This window comes from Manis pentadactyla, chromosome 3, assembly GCF_030020395.1.
Source record: "Manis pentadactyla isolate mManPen7 chromosome 3, mManPen7.hap1, whole genome shotgun sequence".
NCBI classification, from domain to species: domain Eukaryota; kingdom Metazoa; phylum Chordata; class Mammalia; order Pholidota; family Manidae; genus Manis; species Manis pentadactyla.
The window spans coordinates 40,709,966-40,733,969 of record NC_080021.1 but is presented as its reverse complement, the minus strand read 5'-3'; the positions used below and the strand labels follow the sequence as shown (position 1 = coordinate 40,733,969).

The following is a 24,004-nucleotide window of genomic DNA, read 5'->3' as shown; positions in this document are numbered from 1 at the left end:
GTATCTCTTACTGCATATTACTGAACTTTTTCCATTAAAATTACAGAAATTTTGTATCTAGATAAAAATAAACACTTATGATAGATATATTACAAAATCTCCAACATTTTTTTTTAAATAAAGGTATTATTTTTCATAAATATCTCTTAGGTATAAAAACATTCATTTTCCTAACTAAAGCGAGTTCCTATAATTTCTTTTAAACAGATATTTTAGTAAGCTTTTATGATTTTCTGAAAAATGTGTATGTTCCCATTCCATAATCTAATTGTACTCACTTAAATGTAAACAATTGGTGTTGCTAAAATTTCATTGAAATATAAGGAAAAAGTAATATTGGAGGTGAGAGGTTAGGATGAGGTAGAGAGATGTACAGGGAGAATACTCTATGAAAAAATAGGGGAAGGACATGCAGACAAATCAGGAAGTAAAGCAACATATCTGATTGATACTTTTTCATTAGTATAGAAATTCAGTAATTTCATATCATTTTAGGATTATATGGCCTAAGTGGTCTCTATGTAGCAGTTGCATATTAACTAACCCTATGTTGAGTCCTTTTTCCTCTTAATATCCCCTAGACTATTTTAATTTAAGGCTTCAGACCTTAAGTTTCACACCATAAAATACCAGTGTTGATCCCAAATACAAATAAAAAAATTAACTAAATGCATATGCTTCTACTCCCATTTAATCTTTGAAATTAGGCCTAGCAGTATCAGTATGTTGCTTTTTCTAGTTGAGCCAGTCTGGCTAAGACTTTCAAATAAGTGTCCATTAGTGTTTATACCAAATCCTTCTGAATCAGACATTTTATCTGTTTGATGTACTGAATGCTTCTGCATGTCTTTGCTGTTAGTATTACAGAGCTCCTTTAAGTATACAGCCCCTTAAGTACAGAGCTCCTTTGTGAGAGAGTTCATATGACTAACTTATTTCACAGTCCATGTCAGTGCCATAGACCTTAGGTGACTTAGATCACTAGGAGGATGTATTTATAGTGTTAAATGTTTCTGCTTTGACAGAGTTTGCCTATAAAATGTAAAATAACTTGGCCATTGAATTAGAAGTCTTTTTTTCATTTTTATTGTGATAAAATTTCTATAACAAAATATTTTCCATTTCTAACCATTTTAATTCTATAACAAAATATTTTCCATTTCTAACCATTTTAAATGTACATTAATAGGTTAAATTACATTAACAGTGTTTTATAGCCATCACCACTCTCTATTTCCAAAATGTTTCATCATCCCAAACAGCAGTTCCTACCCTTCAAGCAGTAACTACCCTCAGCCCTTTGTGACCTCTAATTTATTTTCTGTCTCTATGAATTTGCCTTCTCCAGATATTTCAGATAAGTGGAAGCAGAGACTATTTGTCCTCTTGTGTGTGGCTTATTTCAGTTAGCATAATGTTTTCAAGGTCCATCTGTGTTGTAGCATGTATCAGAACCTCATTCCTTTTTAGGGTAGAATAATACTGTGTGGATGTAGCACATTTTGTTTATCCATTCAGCTATCAGACGCTTGGGTTATTTCCACTTTGGGTTGTCCATTGTGAGTAATGAACTCTACTAGCATGCAAGTATCTGTTCGAGCCTATTTTCAGTTCTTTTGGGTGTGAACCTAGCCATGGAACTGCTGGATCATATAGTAATTCTTTGTTTAGAATTCCGTTTTTTCAGGAACTGCCAATCTACTTGAAAGCCCTTCTGACTAGAGCAAGATCTGTGATATTTTCTGAGTAACACCAATGTGCAGGGATAGTTCAGTCAACAAGAAAAGCAATGGGAGCTCACTGACTAAGGGTGGTAGCACCTGTGTGAGCACCTCAGCAATGAGGCAGTTATCAGAAGTTCACTGGTTAACTGTAGCTTCATTTTTCTGTCATACTCAGTGATTTGTTGAAACAGTCCTGCACTTCACTGATTTGTGTACATGACAGAAGGAATAAAGTGGCTATTTGAGAAAAGGGAAAGAAAAGAACAGCTTTATTTCCTTTGTGTGCTTGTTTGGTTTGTTTGTTGTTTTGGCTTATGTGTTATAACCATTAACTAATACTGGATATCACACAGTTTTGTTGATGTTTTAAATTTCCCATTTGGCTTCTATAATCAAGGAGATCCCCAATTAATTATAATTGCAAAAATATTTCCAGACTTTTATGAAATTATTCTTAAAGATTTTTCTTTTCTTTTTTTAGTGATGTTATGGTGAGATTTTAAGGCATAATTCCAAATTCAAATTCAATGCCTAAGTTCTTCTTAAGCAGGTAACCTTTAGTAAGAGCATATGGGACAGTGGTCTATTGTTACAGCCATCTTTGGAAAATACAGTTGCTACATTTCTCTGTGGACTTTTGCTTAATGTTATTCCTTTGCTTATGATGAATCCTTTTTGCAATAAACACCTTTTTTACTGGTATTTTTCATGACTCAAGTGAGTATATGTAGACATGAATTCCTAGCAATAGGATTGCTATATCAAAGGGCAAATACCTTTAAAATTATATAAGGGATGTCAGATTGTCCTCCTAAATTACTGCACCAGTTTATACTAATTCCTTACTCATTCTAACAGAGGTGTATCAAACTTTTTGGTCTTTTATAGTCCCATAATGAAAAGTCCATCTTTTTTCTAAAGAGTTGCTCATCTTTCCCTTGTCAATTAATAAGAGCTTTTTGTATCAAGCCTTTTGTCTGACCTGCATTGCATTGTATGTATTTTTTTCATTTTTGTTTTTGTTTCTGCCTGTTTGTGTGTGTATATACATGTGCATGCACATATCTTTATGTGCATCTGTATTTATATTTACATGTACATATCTTTACTTTTGTCTGTACTTACATCTGTTATCTATCTGAGGTGTTTTGAGTTGCCAGAATATATGCCTATCCAAAAAATACAAAAATAAAAATGAGGGTCAAAGGTTCACAGGTTTTGGCACATTATGTTAGATTTTTTTGACACTTCATCTTCTATCATTGCTACTCTTAATTCAAGTGATCATAATTCACCCATGAAAAAAATTTTTATTGCAGTAAAATCCATATGATATAAAATTCACCATTTAACCATTTTAAAATAAAGACAAATCTTTAAGTGTATTTTTAATATATGTGAAAGATTGAATGTTTCCATTTAATACATTTTTAAAGATATAATGTGACTAAATAAGGAAAACATGATTGAATTAGCAATTCCATTAGAAATAAATATGAATAATTAAATGACTCCAGTAATCTAGTAAGAATGAAGAGCATTATATTCATTTTACTTCAGAAAAGCTTTAAAAAATTTTCTTGAGTAATATTTCATGAGATTAATTAAACTGGAAATATGTGTAAACTGTGTCTTAATGAGTGTGATAACATAGCTAAATATCGTACTTCTCAGCAGAAACTGAATTATAAAAATATCTCCAGCAATTTGTTCTTATATGTGAGAGATGATTGGCAAACTAGATGCTACTATTTTTCCCAATAATATACATAACATTAAGTTCCACATTTATTGAACCTTCTCTCTCTTCAACTGCTAATATGGCAGTAACTAATAACACCTTTTGTCGATAGCTTCCACTACAATTATGAGTTTATAAAAGGATAACATTGCACAGTGGCAAGTTCCAATACTCTTGACTTTAGATGTTTTACTATATTGAGTTTATATTTAGAATCTTAAAGAAAAGTCAAAGTCTCCAAAAACACTTTTATTTCATGCTGGATTTAAGAAAACTTCATTGTAAGCAAGTCTTATGTTACTTGACAATTGCATAAAAATGCTGCTCTTTAATTTAGCTCTTTGTTATTTATACAAGCCCATAACTTCACATTTGTTCATAGCCTTTTAATTTTCAATACACACTCTCTTTCCCCTAGAAAAGATAAAATCTTTCAGACTTATATTTCATATTACATTAAATGTAGAAGTTTTTATTAGTTCATGTGTAAAATCAGTTAATAATATGAAAGATATCTTTAACATTTTAATGTTTCATTTAAAGAAGTGATATTGAAAGTCTAGTCTCAACTTGAATATTGTTTGCATTATTGCAGTTATTATCAAGATTCTGTATCTACAGGTGTTTGACTTCCAGCTTAAACTATTTATTTCAGAAGACAGGACCGTTTTTTTGGATCTAGTATGAGTCTTCTAGAGTGAGTAATTCCTCATGAGGCTCAATTTTTTAAAAATACAGTCAAAGCAAAGAAGGAAGGCATTCATTTTCATGTTGAAATACTTCTAAAAGGAACATTTCCTCATATGGTCCAACTATTAAATGTAGGTGAAATAAACCAAAAATGGAAGCTTTTTCCTCCCAACAATAAAGTAACTGAAGAAATAACTCAAGGCAGTTTCTTGTATAAATACATAATTTTATTATTTTTTCTTATATCTCAAATATACATTTTGATTAAGTAAATACTTTATGTAATAAAATTGATTAATTTAGTTTGTGAATGATATGCATTAAGTGCCTTTTTTATTATAACTTCATAGTCAGTATAATCTAGTGAGAACACTTTTGTGTTTAGCAGAAACAGAATTCTGTTCCTGGATCTGGCTTTGTATGTAACACCAAGTACGTCATTTTTCTTCCATATGTACCTCATTCACTGCAGTGTTTCTACTACATTTCAGACTTTCATATGGCGGGTAGTATCTGTAGCCTGGAAGAACAGTTAGCAAGTACACTAATTGCACTTCTGTGGTATGGTCTATTCTCCAGGCTTACTATTTATTGATTTAATTGATGTCTGCTGTTTAATCAGAGGTTTTACTCACATGGAACTGTTTGATAAGCTTGGCATAAAATGCAAGATCTGTGAAATGTAAACAGTGTTCATAGTATAAGGACCTATAATCAAGTCAGACCTCTAGTCATTTGAAAATAGTGCAGCTGCATGAGAAGTAGTTTCCTATTTGATCTTTTTTGCTGTGGACATTTAAAAGTACTGTCTTTATTATGGCATCCACATGCTAATATTTATTATTATAGTTCATCTCTTTTTTCCCGTTTTGCCCTCCTTCCTGTCTCCCCCCCACCCCAAACCGCCATTTTGCCACTCTCTTTATGTAAGTCTTATTCTGGTCCCTTTTTTCCTCATTGAATGTCTTTCTTTTTACTTTTTCTGATTTTCTTAGTTTTGACTTTATATTTTTAGACTAATATAAGTTAAACCATACCGAGTGTACTGCTGAAGCAGCTGGAAATAATCTCTAAGCTTTTGCATTCTTTGGGCACTACAGTTTGGGAAATATGGATTGTATGTCTTTGTAGGCATGTTCTGTTCAGGGTATTCCTGAAGTCTTGCAGCCAGTCCTTTTCTATTTGTAGCAGAAGATTGGTCCTTGAGAGAAATTATGAGTTTTAGTATGTTTTCTTCAAAACCCAGAAATTTATATATTGTTAGCAATTTTTAAACAGTTGCAAGAATCTGTGAGGAGTAAAATTTAATATAAATTAGTGGGGCCATAGGAATCCCTTTCTGTTCCAAATGATCCTTAGAAAAGTCATCAGATTAGCTGGTGATTTATAGAAAAATTGTTGAGCTTTATGAGATTTTAAAAAATGGCAAAGTACTGTTTTTTCAGTACAAAGAATCAGAATTGATATATCTTTTTACCTTATATATTGTTTAAGATTCTATTAGGAGATAGAACTTTTATAGAGGTGTGAAATTACTATTCTCAAGCAATTTTAAAATAGAAATTATTAAAACTGGAAGTGCCTACAATAACAAGATGAATGCTTTATATATGAAATGATTTCTTGTTTTTTTTTCTTTCTTTACCATTGTAGCCATAATATTTCTTTTGGATTTTCTGATATGTAACAGCTTAAGGTGCTATATTGTGAGTGTGTGAGTGCGTGTGCGTGTGTGTGTTGTATTTAATAATTGAACATGTAAACATAAATGTCTTTAAGAATTTGTTACAGATTTTGTGGTATACTTTAATATAAAGATAAAATCCTTTATTAAAAACCTAGGGCTGACAATCACTTGGGAGAAAGCTGCAGTAGTATAAGATTATGAAATTAAATAAACATACTGCTTCAGTACTATTCATATATATTTAATATATGTTTTAATGTTTGAGTTTAATTGGTTTTTTATTGCCATTTTAATTGTGTATAAAGAAAAAAACTTAATGGGATATAAATGAAACAGTTAAGAAAAGCATCAAATATTTTTATTGTAGCCGTAATTTTTTCCTTGTCCTCCTTTATTGGTTTATCTTAATGTGTCTCTACTCCATTATTCAAAAATCTCTCCTTACATATGAAACTATGCACAGATCCACTTATACCTCATGAATCAATTTCTTTTGTTGCAGTTAATCAGGCATCAAAAGAAGACACCATGGTTTTGAAGATTGGCTCTGTTGCTATGGCTCCCCAGGCCGACAATCCCCTTGGCAGATCTGTCCTCAGGAAAGATATTTACCAGTAAGTTTATTGTCTTATGTTCAGTCTTGCAACAATTTCATCCTGCAAAGAAGTGCACTGATCAATAAAACTTGCTTAGTGTGGCCCATAGGAATACTTTTCATTCAGGATCTTTGATATTTAAAACCAGGTTTTTCTGATTTTCTTCAGTTGTGGTTTTTTAAATTCACTCAGACAAATCAAGTATTTCTGTGAAGTGTTGATGAATAACAGAATGTAAGTACCAAATCACTATAAAACTGAAGAGGGGCAGTTTGGAAAATTTCAGCAGACTTCAAATTTGACCAAATCTGTAATCACATAAGAAAATGAGGTCCCCTTACCACATCCTACTGTAGTCATGTTGTATCAAATTGAAGCATTTTCTTAATTTAACTGTAAGTCATTATTTGAAATGTAGGACTGTAGATGTCATATGGATCAAAGCTGTAAAGAAAAGCAAACTTCTAAGGCGAAATTTCACAGTAAACACTTTCTGTGAAAACGCCATGCTCTGGATTTTGTCACCAAGTATTTTGCAAACCACACCAAGCATAAATGGACAACTAAACTGGTGAACATATGTAATCAACATGATAAAAAAAATACATCATCCTTACTGAAGTTGGCACTGCTGTCAGACATAAAAGTACAGTTGCAAATAATACGAAGTGAAAAAAGTCACAGAAATACAGATGAACAAGTGTCTTGTTCTTTCTGCTGCTCTGTTTTTCAGATATCATAATCTCTCTTAAAAATAAATTTCTATGTCCTTTAATAAACGTTACTGCTAGGAAAGATTCTGATTTTTGTGATATGTTTACCACTTAGAGGGTGACAGCTACTTTTTACTTTAAATGGACCCAGGGATTTCATTTTCTCAAAATTTTCTGCTACATGAGTTGATTTTTTTTTCCCCTTGAATAAATATCAAGCTCTCATTCCTGTATTACTTTTTTGGTAGCTTATAGTATTCATCCTTAAATAAGTTTTTATTTTGCTAGTTTATATAAAATCTCAGTATGTCAGAATTAAAGGAGACCTTAGAAATTATCCAATCCAACTTACTTTATTTTTGTGGATTAGGAAACTGAGAGTCCAAAAGAATATTCCCTACTCAAGATCACAACTGGTCAAGAGTCAAGATCTTTTGACTTCCTCAGTCTCTAGGGAAGGAATTACAGTAGAATCCTTTCTGGGTGACAATAATCTAATTTTCTAACATTTGGTAATTCTTTCAGGCATATTTATCTATTCCACTTCAAAAGTAAGTGGTCCTCAAAAAAGACCTGTAGCCAGGGCAGTTGGGCAAGAAACTGAAATAAACGGCGTTCCAGACAGTAAGAAAAAAAGAAAATTACTTTTCTGTAGATGAGATGATCTTATATATATAGGAAATCCTATATATTCCAATATAAAATGAATTCACTGAAAAACTTAAATAAGTGCAAATAAATTTTCCAAAAGGAGTGCAAACTTACACTCTGAAAACTACATAAGATTGTTGAAAGAAATTTAAAAAGATCTAAATAAGTAGAATTATATCCCATGTACATAAATTAGAAGACTTAGTATTGTTCAGTGGGAGTACTTCTCAAAATGATCTGCAGGTTCAACAAAATCCCCACCAAAATTTCACCTAGTTTCTTTGCAGAACTTGACAAGGTGAGCCTGAATTCATAAGGAAATTATTCATATGGAAATTCAAGGGCTCCAGAATAGCCAAAACAGTCTTGGAAAAGAAGAACAAAGTTGGAGGACTCACATTTCCTGATTTCAAAACCTGTGATAGAACAATAGCAATCAAGACAGTAGAGTACTGGCCTGAAGATGGACGTACAAATCAATGAATAGAATCGAAAAGCCAGAAATAAACCATTACATATACTGTCAATAGGTTTTTGGTAAAGGAGTAAAGATAATTCAATGGTAAAGAATAGTCGTTTTCAAATGGTACTCAGACTACTGGATATCCATGTGAAGGTGAACCCTTACTTACCCCCATACACAAAAATTAACTCAAAATGGATCAGAGACTTAAATATAAGAACTAAATTCTGAAACTTATAGGAGGAAACATAAGAGTACTTAATCTTTGTGACCTTAGATTAGGTAATGGTTTCTTCAAAATGACACCAAAAACACAGGGAACAAAAAAATAGGTAAATTGAACTTTATCAAAATTATTAACTTTGTACTGCAAAATACTCTATCAAGAAAGTGACAATCCACAAAATGTGAGAAAATATTTACAAATTATGTATCTCATTAGAGGCTTGTATCCAGAATAATTTGTAAAGAACTCTTAATACTCAATAATAGAAGAACAACCCAATTAAAAAATGGGCAAACAATTTGAATACACACACACACACACACACACACACCAAGAAGATATAAACATGGCTAATAAGCACATGAAAATATGTTCAAACCAATTAATCATTAGGAAAATGCAAGTCAAAACTACACTAGAATAGCAATAACCAAAAGGACAACATATTTGGAGAAATCAGGAACCTCACACATTCTTCGTAGGAATATAAAATGGTGCAGTTATTGGGGAAACTGGCAGTTTCTCCTAAGCTTAAATACAGAGTTTAACCGTATGGAGCAGCAATTCTACTCTTAGGTTTGTACTCAAGAAAATTGAAAACATGTCCATACAAAAGCATGCACATAATTGTTCATAGCAGCATTTGGTTATTCATGATAGCCAAAAAGTGAAAAATACCCAGAGTTCATCATGTGATGAATGAATAAACAAAATGTGGCATACCCATTCAATAGAATATTCTGCATAGAAAATAATGAAGTATATGCTATAAGACGAATCAGCCTAGAAAACAGGCAAAGTGAAAGAAGCCAGACACTAACAATCACATGTTAAATGATTCCACTTAGATAAAATGGCCACAATAGACAAATACATAGAGACAGAAAGCAGGATAGTGATTTCAAGGAGGGAAGAGAATGACTGCTAATGGGTATAGGGTTTCATTCTGGGCTGATAAAAATGATCTGGAATTAGTAATGTTGTACAATGAAATGTACAGTACGTACTTGTACAATGAATTATGTATAATGAGAACAATGAGCATACATAAAAAAATACTGAATTGCACACATCAAAAGATAAATTTTATGGGAAGTCAATTATATCTCAATAAAGCTTATTTTTAAAAAGTCTCCAAGATTGATGTCATAGAGAGGGGAAGAGGAAGTAAATTCCAGAGAGAGAGAAAAACCTTTATTAGGCACATGGAGATTGGGTGTGCTTTTCAACTCTGAAATTATTTGCCCTGTTTGGCTAAATGCACAGGGATTTTGTTGTTAGAAGTAAAAGTCAAGGGGCATTTATCAGTCATGTGGGCTACAATGAATTGGAATCTGGAGAAGCCCCATATACTTTGTAGTGGTTTTTCTGAGTGCTGGGTAGGGAGAGGAAGCTGACAAGAAGAAATTGCATTTCTCAAAGTTTCACATTCCTTAAAACAGACATTCTAGAGATGTACTGTTCAGCACGGCAGCCACTGACTACATGTGGCTATTCTGTTTTTGAAATGTGGCTGGTCCAAACTGAGATGTTCTCTAAGTATAAATATACACAAGATTTTGAAGAATTAAGAATGTAAAGTAAAATATCTCAATAATCTTTATATTGTTATAATAATATTTTAGTATTAAGTATATTACAACTACTATTCACTATTTTTTAAGTTTAGGAAACTTTAATATACATAGGTGGGTCAAATGTGTGGTTTGCATTGTATGTCTTTTGAATACTACAACACTGTTGGGAGAGGCTTACAGCAAACAAAGGACAAGTCTTGCCCTTGAGACCTTTGAAGCCAAAGGAGAATTGAGTTTAAGTTGCAAACTAACTTCAACCTAGCCTAATTCATGATTGGATTGGAATGATCCACCCTTTGGCCATTGTGCCTGGCAGGAACAGGGAGAAAATAGCACTGGCTTTTGGACTGTTATTAGTATTTTAAAGAAAAAATGTTAAAGAGATGGAAGATTGCATAGAAATGAGCTCTATTTAAAATAAATATTAAAATTGAATTATACAATATGTGAAACTAAGGACTCATTGAATAGTCAGAAGAGCAGATGCACAAAACAGAAGATAAAATTAGTGAGTTTAGAGATAAAAGAATGGAAATTATCAAAAGTGAAGCACAGAGGATCATCAGACTGTGTTTATAATAGCTTAATAAGAGAGTTAAATTAGACGGTTAGATAGTAAAGAAGCTACCATTGAACCTTTGGTAACCATGAATCCAAAGCCTGCAATGGCAACAAGTACATATCTATCGATAATCACCCTAAATGTAAATGGATGGAAAACAACAATCAAAAGACATGGAGTAATAGAATGGATAAAAAAACAAGATCCATCTATATGCTGCTTACAAGAGACTCACCTAAAACCCAAAGATATACACAGACTAAAATTGAAGGGATGGGAAAAGATATTTCATGCAAACAATGGGGAGAAAAAAGCATGTGTTACATTACTTGTATCAGACAAAAAACACTTCAAAACAAAGAAAGTAACAAGAGATAAAGAAGGACATTACATAATGATAAAGGGGTGAGTCCAACAAGAGGATATAACCATTATAAATATATATGCACCCAATACAGGAGCACCAACATATGTGAAACAAATACTAACAGAATTAAAGGAGGAAATAGAATGCAATGCATTCATTTTAGGACACTTCAACACACCATTCACACCAAAGGACAGATCAACCAGACAGAAAATAAGTAAGGACACAGAGGCACTGAACAACACACTAGAACAGATGGACATAACAGACATCTACAGAACTCTACACCCAAAAGCCACAGGATACACATTCTTCTCAGGTGCACATGGAAAATTTCCCAGAATAGACCACATAGAAGGCCACAAAAAGAACCTCAGTAAATTCTAAAAGATTGAAATTCTACCATCCCACTTCTCAGATTGCAAAAGTATAAAACTAGAAATAAATTGTACAAAGAAAACAAAAAGGCTCACAAACACATGAAGGTTTGACAACATGCTCCTAAACAATCAATGGATCAATGACCAAATTAAAACAAAGATTAAACAATATATGGAGAAAAATGACAACAACAACACAAAGCCACAACTTCTCTGGGACGCAGCGAAGGCAGTTTTAAGAGGAAAATATATTGCAATCCAGGCCTATTTAAAGAAGGAAGAACAATCCCAAATGAATAGTCTAAAGCCACAATTATTGAAATTGGAAAAAGAACAAATGAGGCCTAAAGTCAGCAGAAGGAGGGACAAAATAAAGATCAGAGAAGAAATAAATAAAATTGAGAAGAGTAAAACAGTAGAAAAAAAATCAGTGAAAACAAGAGCTGGTTCTTTAAGAAAATAAACAAAATAGATAAACCACTAGCCAGACTTATTAAGAGAAAAAGAGAATCAACACACATCAACAGAATCAGAAATGAGAAAGTAAAAATCACAATGGACCCCACAGAAAGACAAAGAATTATTAGAGAATATTATGAAAATCTATATGCTAACAATCTGGAAAACCTAGAAGAAATGGACAACTTCCTAGGAAAATAACCTTCCAAGACTGACCAAGGAAGAAGCAGACAACCTAAACAGACCAATTACAAGCAACGAAATTGAATTGGTAATCAAAAAACTACCCAAGAACAAAACCCCATACGAGATGGATTCACTGCTGAATATTACCAGACATATAGAGAAGACATAATACCCATTCTCCTTAAAGTTTTCCAAAAAATAGAAGAGGAGGGAATACTTCCAAACTTATTCTATGAAGCCAGCATCCCTCTAATACCAAAACCAGGCAAGACACCACAAAAAAAGAAAATTACAGACCAATATCCCTGATGAACATAGATGCAAAAATACTCAACAAAATATTAGTAAACCGAATTCAAAAATACATCAAGAGGATCATATCCCCATGATCAAGTGGGATTCATCTCAGGGATGCAAGGATGGTACAACATTCAAAAGTCCATCAAGGTCATCCACCACATAAACAAAAAGAAGGACAAAAACCACATGATCATCTCCATAGATGCTGAAAAATCATTTGACAAAAATCAACATCCATTCATGATAAAAACTCTCAACAAAATGGGTATAGAGGGCAAGTACCTCAACATAATAAAGGCCATATATGACAAACCCACAGCCAACATCATACTGAACAGTAAGAAGCTGAAAACTTTTCACCTAAGATTGGGAACAAGACAGGGATACCCACTCTCCCCACTGTTACTCAACATAGTACTGGAGGTCTGAGCCAAGGCAATTAGACAACACAAAGAAATACAAGGCATCCAGATTGGTAAAGAAGTTAAACTGTCACTATTTGCAGATGACATGATATTGTACATAAAAATCCCTAAGGACTCCACTCTAAAACTACTAGAACTAATATCGGAATTCAGCAAAGTTGCAGGATACAAAATTAACACACAGAAATCTGTGGCTTTCCTATACACTAACAATTAAATAATAGAAAGAGAAATCAGGAGAACAATTGCATTCACAATAGAATCAAAAAGAATAAAATACCAAGGAATAAATCTAACCAAGGAAGTGAAAGACCTATACCCTGAAAACTATAAGACACTCTTAAAAGAAATTAAAGAGGACAATAACAAATGGAAACTCATCCCATGCTCCTGGCTAGGAAGAATTAATATCATCAAAATGGCCATCCTGCCCAAAGCAATCTACAGATTCAATGCAATCCCTATCAAAATACCAACAGCATTCTTCAACGAACTGGAACAAATAGTTCTAAAATTCGTATGGAACCACAAAAGACCCCAAATAGACAAAGCAATCCTGAGAGGAAAGAAAAAAGCAGGGGGAATTATGCTCCATGACTTCAAGCTCTACTGCAAAGTCACAGTAATCAAGACAATTTGGTACTGGCATAAGAACAGGTCCATAAACCAATAGAACAGACTAGAGAGCCCTGATATAAAACCAAGCATATATGGTGAATTAATATACAATAAAGGAGCCATGGATATACAGTGGGGAAATGACAGCCTCTTCAACAAGTGCTGTTGTCAAAACTGGACAGCTACATGTAAGAGAATGAAACTGCATTATTATCTAACCCCATACACAAAAGTAAACTCAAAATGGATCAAAGACCTGAATGTAAGTCATAAAACCATAAAACTCTTAGAAAAAAACATAGGCAAGAATCTCTTCGACATAAACATGAGCAACTTCTTCATGAACACATCTCCTCGGGCAAGGGAAACAAAAGCAAAGATGAACAAGTGGGACTATATCAATATGGAAAGCTTCTGTACAGCAAAGGACGTCATCAATAGAACAAAAAGACATCTTCCAGTATGGGAGAATACATTCATAAATGACATATCTGATAAAGGATTGACATCCAAAATATATAAAGAGCTCACGCACCTCAACAAACAAAAAGCAAATAATCCAATTAAAAATGGGCAGAGGAGCTGAACAGACACTTCTCCAAAGAATAAATTTAGATGGCAAACAGGCACATGATAAGATTCTCCACATCGCTAATTATCAGAGAAATGCAAATTAAAACCACAATTTAGTATCACCTAACACCAGTAAGGATGGCCACCATCCAACAGATAACCAACAACAATGTTGGTGAGGATGTGGAGAAAGGGGGACCCTCCTACTCTGCTGGTGGGAATGTAAACTAGTTCAACCATTGTGGAAAGCAATATGGAGGTTCCTCAAAAAACTCAAAATAGAAATACCATTTGACCCAGGAATTCCACTTCTAGGAATTTACCCTAAGAATGCAGGAATCCAATTTGAAAAAGACATATGCACCCCTATGTTTATTGCAGCACTTTTTACAGTAGCCAAGAAATGGAAGCAACCTAAGTGTCCATCAGTAGATGAATGGATAAAGAAGATGTGGTACATATACACAATGGAATATTATTCAGCCATAAGAAGAAAACAAATCCTACAATTTGCAACAACATAGATGGATCTAGAGGGTATTATGGTTAGTGAAATAAGCCAGGTGGGAAAAGACATGTACCAAATGATTTCACTCATATGTTGTGTATAAGAACAAAGAAAAAAACTGAAGGAACAAAACAGCAGCAGACTCACAGAACCCAAGAACAGACTGACAGTTACCAGACGGATAGGGACTAAGGAGAATGGGTGGGAGGGGAGGGACAAAGGGGGAAAAAGGGCATTACCATTAGCATACATAATGTAGGGGGTGGGCATGGGGGGTGCTGTACAACACAGAGAAGACAAGTAGTGATTCTTACTATGCTGATGGGCAGTGACTAATGGGGTATGTGTGGGGGACTTGATGTTGGGGGGAGTCTAGTAACCATAATGTCATTCATGTAATTGTAGATTAATGATGCCAAAAAAAAAGTGAAGCACAGATATGGTATAAAAAAGAATAGAAAACAAAGAAAGGAAAAATAAAATAAACTGTAGTGCAAAGAAAACTACACCCAGGCCTAACACTGTCATATTACTGAAAATCAAAATTAAAGACTTTTGTCTGATTGGCTGAGGGACGATGCTGAGCAAGGAGAGAGAGAATGCAACATCTGCCTTCCCCAGCACAGGTTTCAAGGCCTCAGACAGTACTTAGGTGAAAAAGCTCTTATCTTTAATAAAGTTTGACGTTTTAATTATCAAAAAAAAGAAGAAATGCAAACCAGTAAAAATGAAAAGCGATGACATTTTCTTTCAAATTATGAAAGTCTAATAATAAATGGGGCTATTCATTTTTATTTAGTAAATGTTTATTAGGAGCCTGCCTCACGCTTTATTCTAGGTATTGGGTGTACATCAGTGAATAAGACAGAAAAATCCAGGCTCTCATGGAACTTATGTTTACTAGATTAGAGAGTTACAAATATATATTCTAACAGTATATAGTAGGTGGTATGGAGGCAACACAGCAGGGAAGAAGGTAGGAATGGGGAGTTAGAGGTGGGCAGCATGACCTAATCAGAGATTAGGGAGAAAGCACAAGGATCCTGAAGCATGGGTGTGCAAAACAAGCCAGTGGCGGCTGTGGCGGCATGTGCTGGGGGAATATAGTAGGCTGTGAGGTAAGAGCATTGTAGAGGAAACTTAAAGACCATTGTGAGGACTTTTGCTATTATTTTGACTGAGTTGTTGAAAGGGTAAATAATCCACATGTGAAGATTTTTGAAATAATGCTTTTGTTGTTTACCAAATACCCACCTGCAGAAAGAAGTGAAGGAGTCACCAGCAGGGACTAAAGATATACATATGAAAAGAGGTGAAAGATGCATTTAAAAACAAAGGGATTAATAGTTCAGAAGAACAAATGGGAGTTTTATATTGACATTAGGGAATCATGTTAAGGATTATTTCTGTTATTTAAACTAATTGAGTATATAAGATGAAGTTCATTTGATTATTGAGGGGTTGATTTATTCATCAAATGGAAGGCCTTGGGCGGGGGCGGTTTGAGCAGAGAAGTAACATGAACCAATTTAAATTTAAGCAGATAATTCAGGTCAACATGTGAAGAATAGACTACTCGGAGGGAAGGGCAAGGGTTTGTGACTATTGCAATCGGCTTGGCAGGAGATGACCATTTGGCCCAGGGTAGTGGCTGTGAAGATGGTGAGAAGTGGTCAGATTCTGGAGATACTTTAGAGGTAAACCAAGAGAATTTGCAGATAGATTGCACATGAGGTCTGAGACAAAGGAGATAAGGATAATTCAGTTGTATGGCCTAAGCTACTAGAAGGATGAAATTAACTGAGGGAAGGAAACCGGAGGATTGAGTTGGAGTTGGCAGGTGGAGATGAGTTGACTATCTCATTAGGAACTGAGCTCCTCCTCACTGATGGAGCAGAGGCTGATCAACCCATAGAAAGCTTAGAGGGGATTATTTATGTTGAATTAGACCAATGCTTCTTAAATTTAATGTGCACACAAATCACCTGGGGATCTTGTTAAAGTGCAGGCTTTGATGTGGGGAGTCTAGAATGAGGCCTGAAGTTGCATATTTCTGCCAATCTCCTAAGTGATTGGGTATGACACTGACAATGGGGACACTGATGTACTGCTTTGAGGACCACACCTTGAGTAACAAATTAGATCAATGGTCAACAAAGCAAAATTTTTAAAATATATACTTTGAATGTGTTAATAAATTTTCATGCTAAAAAATCGAACATTGTGAAAGACTCTATGACAAAAGTGAGTATCGTCCATTCCCACATTCTCCCATTCCCTAACAAGATCCCTCAGTGGAGTTTGTTTTCAACATCAACATTTTCACAGACTTTTAGTTAATAGTGATTGTTACTTTTGGAATCTGTAATTCAGGCAATGTAAAATAGTAAAGGCTCTGTTAAGTTACCATCTTATTTGAATTGCACTTTATTACTCTCAAAAGATCTGTTCCACGAGAAAACAACAAAACATACATGTTATTTATTCTGTGTTCATGCCCAGATATGTTGTCATGTGAGCTTCTCTCTTAACCCTCTGCTCTCTATATGTGCCTCCTCCTTGCCTTCTGATCTCAAATTTGCATTTGCTAATTCCTGAACAAGATGAAATCCTCATTTCCTTTTAACTCAGTTTGAGATTCTCCTATTCTGTGATGTTGAAGACAGTTCTTTCCCTGATTTATACTGAAGCTCTGAGGAACAGTCTGGCCTGATAGGTTTTCCTTTATCTTAACACAACCTCTTTTTCTGAGAGATGATTCAGGTTCTTGTCTCAAGCTAAAAGAGAAGCAGAGAAACAGTTAAGGATAAGAGATTACAAAGACAGATTTTTTTTTTAAATTATCTATGCTGAGAGTGTTCCTTCATAGACTGATTTAAGGAAATTAAAATAAAATAGGGATTATAAAGAAGTAGAACTAGAGTGTTTAAATGTGTTTATAATGTAAACATATTAAGAATTTAATAAATTTGTTTATAATTTTCTCACATAAATGGTTTATATTTTTTTGGAAACATATGTTCTACTTGATTCTTTCAATACCATGCTTTGGGGGAGTTGGAGTTCCTATGGCCAGGATCCTCAGTGAACTTAAACCACTTGATGATGTAACTGGCCTTTGCTAGACTACTGCTTCCACACTCGTAGACAATAAGGTATTATTGCACTATATAAAGAGTTGGCCCAGTGCTCTGGGTGGAGGCAGAGATGGTAGTGCTCACCTACCGCCGGGAGAACAAGCCAGGTAATAAACCTTTCACCCCAAGAACGTTCTACTGTCATTTCTTTGGTCACAGTAAATCCATAGCGAACTTGGCCGGGGCTGAAACCATTGGCAAGGCACATGCTTACCTCACAATATCCCCAAGGGTCAGGTATTGCAGATTATCTGTATTTTTGAGACAAAAAGCTGAGTCTATGGACATTAAATAATTTATCTTGGGTTAAACGAAGTTGGTGACTGAGCCAGTTCCTGTTTGCCCAGGGCTTTTAACCAATACATCGTACTGCCTGTAACTGAATTTACTGTGAGATACCTGACTTTAGCTAATTTATAGTTAACTAATGTTTAACTTTGAAGTTTAAAACTCAATTTTAAAAATTAAACAGTCATAGTCCATTACATTTTATTATTGTTTAGATGAGATTTGTTTTCTAACAACATTCTTGTTAACAGTGAGTAAATTGAAAAAAAACTACTAGGTACAAATTCTAGTGCCTTTTCCTTAGGTTCCCCAATAAAGCTGGGATTAACTTAATATCATACATACTAGAACCAGAATTTATGATAAAAACTCTTATAAAAATAATGTTTGAGTTCTTTGGTCCTTGAGGGTACTTGAACACATAATTTATTTTAAAAGAGTTTTCATTGAGTTGTACTTAACATTTCATTTGATGGACAGAAAATAACTCTCTATTTGCATCCCTAGCTAGTGATTATATATGTATATATATATTTTTTGGTATCAATCTACAGTTACATGAAGAACATTAAGTTTAGTAGGCTCTCCCCTTCAACAAGTCTATTACAGTCACTGTCCATCAGCGTAGGAAGATGCTGTAGAATCACTACTTGTCTTCTCAGTGTTGCAAAGCCTTCCCCGTGCCCCCACACACACACATTGTACATGCTAATCGTAATGCACCCTTTTCTTTTTCCACACGCTTATGCCTCCCTTCCCACTTATCCTCCCCAGTCCCTTTCCCTTTGGTAACTGTTGGTTCCTTCTTGGGTTCTGTGATTCTGCTGCTGTTTTGTTCCTTCAGTTTTCCTTTGTTCTTATACTCCACATATGACACATATGAGTGAAATCATTTGGTACTTGTCTTTCTCCACCTGGCTTATTTCACTGAGAATAATACCCTCTAGCTCCATCCATGTTGTTGCAAATAGTAGGATTCGTTTTCTTCTTAAGGCTGAATAATATTCCATTGTGTATATGTACCACATCTTCTTTATCCATTCATCTACTGATAGACACTTAGGTTGCTTCCATTTCTTGGCTATTGTAAATAGTGTGCAATAAACATAGGGGTACATATGTCTTTTCAAACTGGGCTGCTGTATTCTTAGGGTAAATTCCTAGGAGTGGAATTCCTGGGTCAAATGGTATTTCTATTTTGAGCTTTTTGAGGAACCTCCATATTGCTTTCCACAATGGTTGAACTAATTTACATTCCCACCAGCAGTGTAGGAGGGTTCCCCTTTCTTCACAACCTTGCCAACTGTTCTTGTTTGTCTTTTGGATGGTAGCGATCCTTACTGGTGTGAGGTGATATCTCATTGTGGTTTTAATTTGCATTTCTCTGATAATTAGTGATGTGGAGCATCTTTTCATGTGTCTGTTGGCCATCTGAATTTCTTCTTTGGAGAACTGTCTGTACAGTTCCTCTGCCCATTTTTTAATTGGATTATTTGCTTTTTGCTTGTTGAGGTGTGTGAGCTCTTTATAAATTTTGGATGTCAACCCTTTATCAGATCTGTCATTTATGAATATATTCTCCCATACTGTAGGATGCCTTTTTATTCTATTGATGGTGGCCATTGCTGTACAGAAGCTTTTCAGCTTGATATAGTCCCACTTGCTCATTTTTGCTTTTGATTCCCTTGCCCAGGGAGATATATTCATGAAGAAGTTGCTCATGTGTATGTCCAGGAGATTTTTGCCTATGTTTTTTTCTAAGAGTTTTATGGTTTCATGACTTACATTCAGGTCTTTGATCCATTTTGAATTTACTTTTGTGTATGGGGTTAGACAATGGTTCAGTTTCATTCTCTTACATGTAGCTGTCCAGTTTTGTCAGCACCAACTGTTGAAGAGTGTAATTTCCCAATTGTATGTCCATGGCTCCTTTATCATATATTAATTGACCGTATATGTTTGGGTTAATGTCTGGAGTCTCTATTCTGTTCCACTGGTCTGTGGCTCTGTTCATGTGCCAGTACCAAATTGTCTTGATTACTGTGACTTTGTAGTAGAGCTTGAAGTTGGGGAGCAAGATACCTCCCCACTTTATTCTTCTTTCTCAGGATTGCTTTGGCTATTTAGGGTCTTTTGTTGTTCCATATGAATTTTAGAACTATTTGTTCCAGTTTGTTGAAGAATGCTGTTGGTATTCTGATAGGGATTGCGTTGAATCTGCAGATTGCTTTGGGCAGGATGGCCATTTTGATGATATTAATTCTTCCTAGCCAGGAGCATGGGATGAGTTTCCATTTGTTATTGTCCTCTTTAATTTCTTTTAAGAGTGTCTTATAGTTTTCAGGGTATAGGTCTTTCACTTCCTTGGTTAGATTTATTCCTTGGTATTTTATTCTTTTTGATTCTATTGTGAATGCAATTGTTCTCCTGATTTCTCTTTCTATTATTTAATTGTTAGTGTATAGGAAAGCCACAGATTTCTGTGTGTTAATTTTGTATCCTGCAACTTCGCTGAATTCCGTTATTAGTTCTAGTAGTTTTAGAGTGGAGTCCTCAGGGGTTTTTTTTTTTTTTTTTTTTTTGAGAGGGCATATCTTATATTTATTGATCAAATGATTGTTAACAATAAAATTCTGTATAGGGGACTCAATGCACAATCATTAATCAACACCAAGCCTTATTCTCAACAGTCTCCAATCTTCTAAACTATAATGAACAAGTTCTTACATGGTGAACAAATTCTTACATAGTGAATAAGTTCTTACATGGTGAACAGTGCAAGGGCAGCCATCACAGAAACTTTTGGTTTTGATCGCGCATTATGAACCATAAACAATCAGGTCAAATATGAATATTCGTTTGATTTTTATACTTGATTTATATGTGGACCCCACATTTCTCCCTTTATTATTATTATTATTATTTTTAATAAAATGCTGAAGTGGTAGGTAGATGTAAGATAAAGGTAGAAAACTTAGTTTAGTGTTGTAAGAGAGCAAATGTAGATGATCAGGTGTGTGCCTGTAGACTATGTGTTAATCCAAGCTAGACAAGGGCAATAAAACATCCACGTATGCAGAAGATTTCTCTCAGAACAGGGGGGATGAGGTTCTAAGCCTCACCTCTGTTGATCCCCAATTTCTCACCTGATGGCCCCCCTGTGACTGTGCCTGTCTTAGGTTGTTCCTCCCTTGAGGAATCTTACCCGTCTCTGGCTAACCAGTCATCTTCCGGGGCCATACAGGGAGATGTAAAGGTGGTAAGTGAGAGAGAAGCCATATTGTTTGAAAAGGTTAGCTTTTTACTTCTTTGCAGATTTATGCCCTGTGGCTTCTATGCCCAGCATTTGTCTTGAGGTATCTTTAGCACCTGCAGGAATTATGATTCTCGGTAAATTCGATATGAGGCACGAATTCTCTTTAAAGGTTGTAATTAGGAAGGAAGAAGAAAAGCTATAGAGGTAGCAGACAGAAGAAAACATGGGAAGATTGATTATTTCTTTGACATATCTTCTTGTAGAGTAATTTAAGCATGTATAGGTTTTAAACTACTAATTAAATTGCACACACACATTAATATAATAGGAATACAGTTACATAAGCAAAGCAGATCTATAATTATCAGCCATCTCCAGTGAGGCCAAGAAAACCAGTTAGGCACCCTAGGCATTTGTGAAAATTTGTCTATGATATGATGGATATTGTCCAACTGTACTTGAACAGTCTGAGAGAAATCAGACAAATTAAAACAGCCCATTCCTGGGAACTGTTCATATCCCATATATTCTTTTAATGGTAGATAGTCTGTAGTTGTAAGATTTTGGAGTGATACAACTTCCACTTCTCCTAATCTTGGTTGAGTTCCAACAGTGTAGAACCAGTCAAATTTGTTGTTTTACTGTATGCACAGGCCAGCTTAAATATCTCCTTCTTCATTCCAATGGCAAGTCCAGGAACCGGTGGGATGGCTGCAGCTACAACTGCAGCATTGCCTGGACCTTTGTTGAGGTTTTTTGATGATCATGTTCTGGTATGGCTCTTCCAGAGAGTGCTGATGTTGGAAGTTCTTCTTCATATCGTATCTTAGTTCATTTTCTGGTTACCCAAATTAGGCTTTGATCCTCTGTATAAACACAAACAGACCCTTTGCCCACACTTTGATCTGCCCTTTATACCATTGTGTAGAACTTATTGGAGGTCACCACACAGAAACTGCTTTTTTTTTTTTTAAGAGAAAGGAATATTATCAGAAGAGTGTACCTCCATAGCCAATCATCTGACACCCTTTAAGTGATCAAAGTTAAGGATATTTAAAGCATGCATTAATCGTTGATTTACAGTTAGTTTTATCCTATCATGGAGTAATCCCCCTTTTCTTTCTTTCCTTTTTTTTTTTTTGTTATCTTTAATATACACTTACATGAAGAATATTATGTTTACTAGGCTCTCCCCTATACTAGGTCCCCGATATAAACCCCTTTACAGTCACTGTCCATCAGCATAGCTAAATGTTGTAGAATCACTACTTGTCTTCTCTCTGTTGTACAGCCCTCCCCTTTCTCCCACCCCTCCTATGCATGCTGATCTTAATATCCCCCTTCTTCCTCCCCCCCTCCTTTTCCCTCCTTACCCACCCATCCTCCCCAGTCCCTTTCCCTTTGGTACCTGTTAGTCCATTCTTGGGTTCTGTGATTCCGCTGCTGTTTTGTTCCTTCAGTTTTTCCTTTGTTCTTATACTCCACAGATGAGTGAAATCATGTGGTATTTCTCTTTCTCCGCTTGGCTTATTTCACTGAGCATAATACCCTCCAGCTCCATCCATGTTGCTGCAAATGGTAGGATTTGCCCTCTTCTTATGGCTGAGTAGTATTCCATTGTGTATATGTACCACATCTTCTTTATCCATTCATCTACCAATGGACATTTAGGTTGTTTCCAATTCTTGGCTATTGTAAATAGTGCTGCGATGAACATAGGGGTGCATTAGTCTTTCTCAAACTTGATTGCTACGTTCTTAGGGTAAATTCCTAGGAGTGGAATTCCTGGGTCAAATAGTAAGTCTGTTTTGAGCATTTTGATGAACCTCCATACTGCTTTCCACAATAGTTGAACTAGTTTACATTCCCACCAGCAGTGTAGGAGGGTTCCCTTTTCTCCACATCCTCGCCAACATTTGTTGTTGTTTGTCTTTTGGATGGCAGCCATCCTTACTGGTGTGAGGTGATACCTCATTGAAGTTGTAATTTGCATTTCTCTGATAATTAGTGATGTGGAGCATCTTTTCATGTGTCTGTTGGCCATCTGTATTTCTTTTTTGGAGAACTGTCTGTTCAGTTCCTCTGCCCATTTTTTAATTGGATTATTTGATTTTTGTTTGTTGAGGTGTGTGAGCTCTTTACATATTTTGGACATCAAGCCTTTATTGGATCTGTCATTTACAAATATATTCTCCCATACTGTAGGGTTCCTTTTTGTTCTATTGATGGTGTCTTTTGCTGTACAGAATCTTTTCAGCTTAATATAGTCCCACTTGTTCATTTTTGCTGTTGTTTTCCTTGCCCGGAGAGATATGTTCAAGAAGAGGTCGCTCATGTTTGTGTCTAAGAGGTTTTTGCCTGTGTTTTTTCCACGAGTTTAATGATTTCATGGCTTACATTCAGGTCTTTGATCCATTTTGAATTTACTTTTGTATGTGGGGTTAGACAATGGTCCAGTTTCATTCTCCTACATGTAGCTGTCCAGTTTTGCCAGCACCATCTGTTGAAGAGACTGTCATTTCGCCATTGTATGTCCATGGCTCCTTTATCAAATATCAATTGACCATATATGTCTGGGTTAATGTCTGGAGTCTCTAGTCTGTTCCACTGATCTGTGGCTCTGTTCTTTTGCCAGTACCAAATTGTCTTGATTACTATGGCTTTGTAGTAGAGCTTGAAATTGGGGAGTGAGATCCCCCGTACTTTATTCTTCTTTCTCAGGATTGCTTTGGCTATTCAGGGTCTTTGGTTTTTCCATATGAATTTTTGAATTATTTGTTCCAGTTCATTGAAGAATGTTGCTGGTAATTTGATAGGGATTGCATCAAATCTGTATATTGCTTTGTATAGGATGGCCATTTTGACGATATTAATTCC

At 35.0% G+C, this 24,004-nt stretch overlaps 1 protein-coding gene across 5 annotated transcripts in view; it reads left to right on the top strand.

Moving 5' to 3' along the window:
* Window positions 1-24,004, top strand: part of VPS13B (vacuolar protein sorting 13 homolog B) — an 876,251-nt gene that overhangs the window by 515,544 nt on the left and 336,703 nt on the right. For all 5 annotated transcript variants that reach the window (XM_036876002.2, XM_057497864.1, XM_036875982.2 and 2 more), the window contains exon 30: window positions 6,345-6,456. In XM_036876002.2, the coding sequence (XP_036731897.2) occupies window positions 6,345-6,456 (112 nt within the window). The remainder of the gene's footprint in view (window positions 1-6,344; window positions 6,457-24,004) is intronic.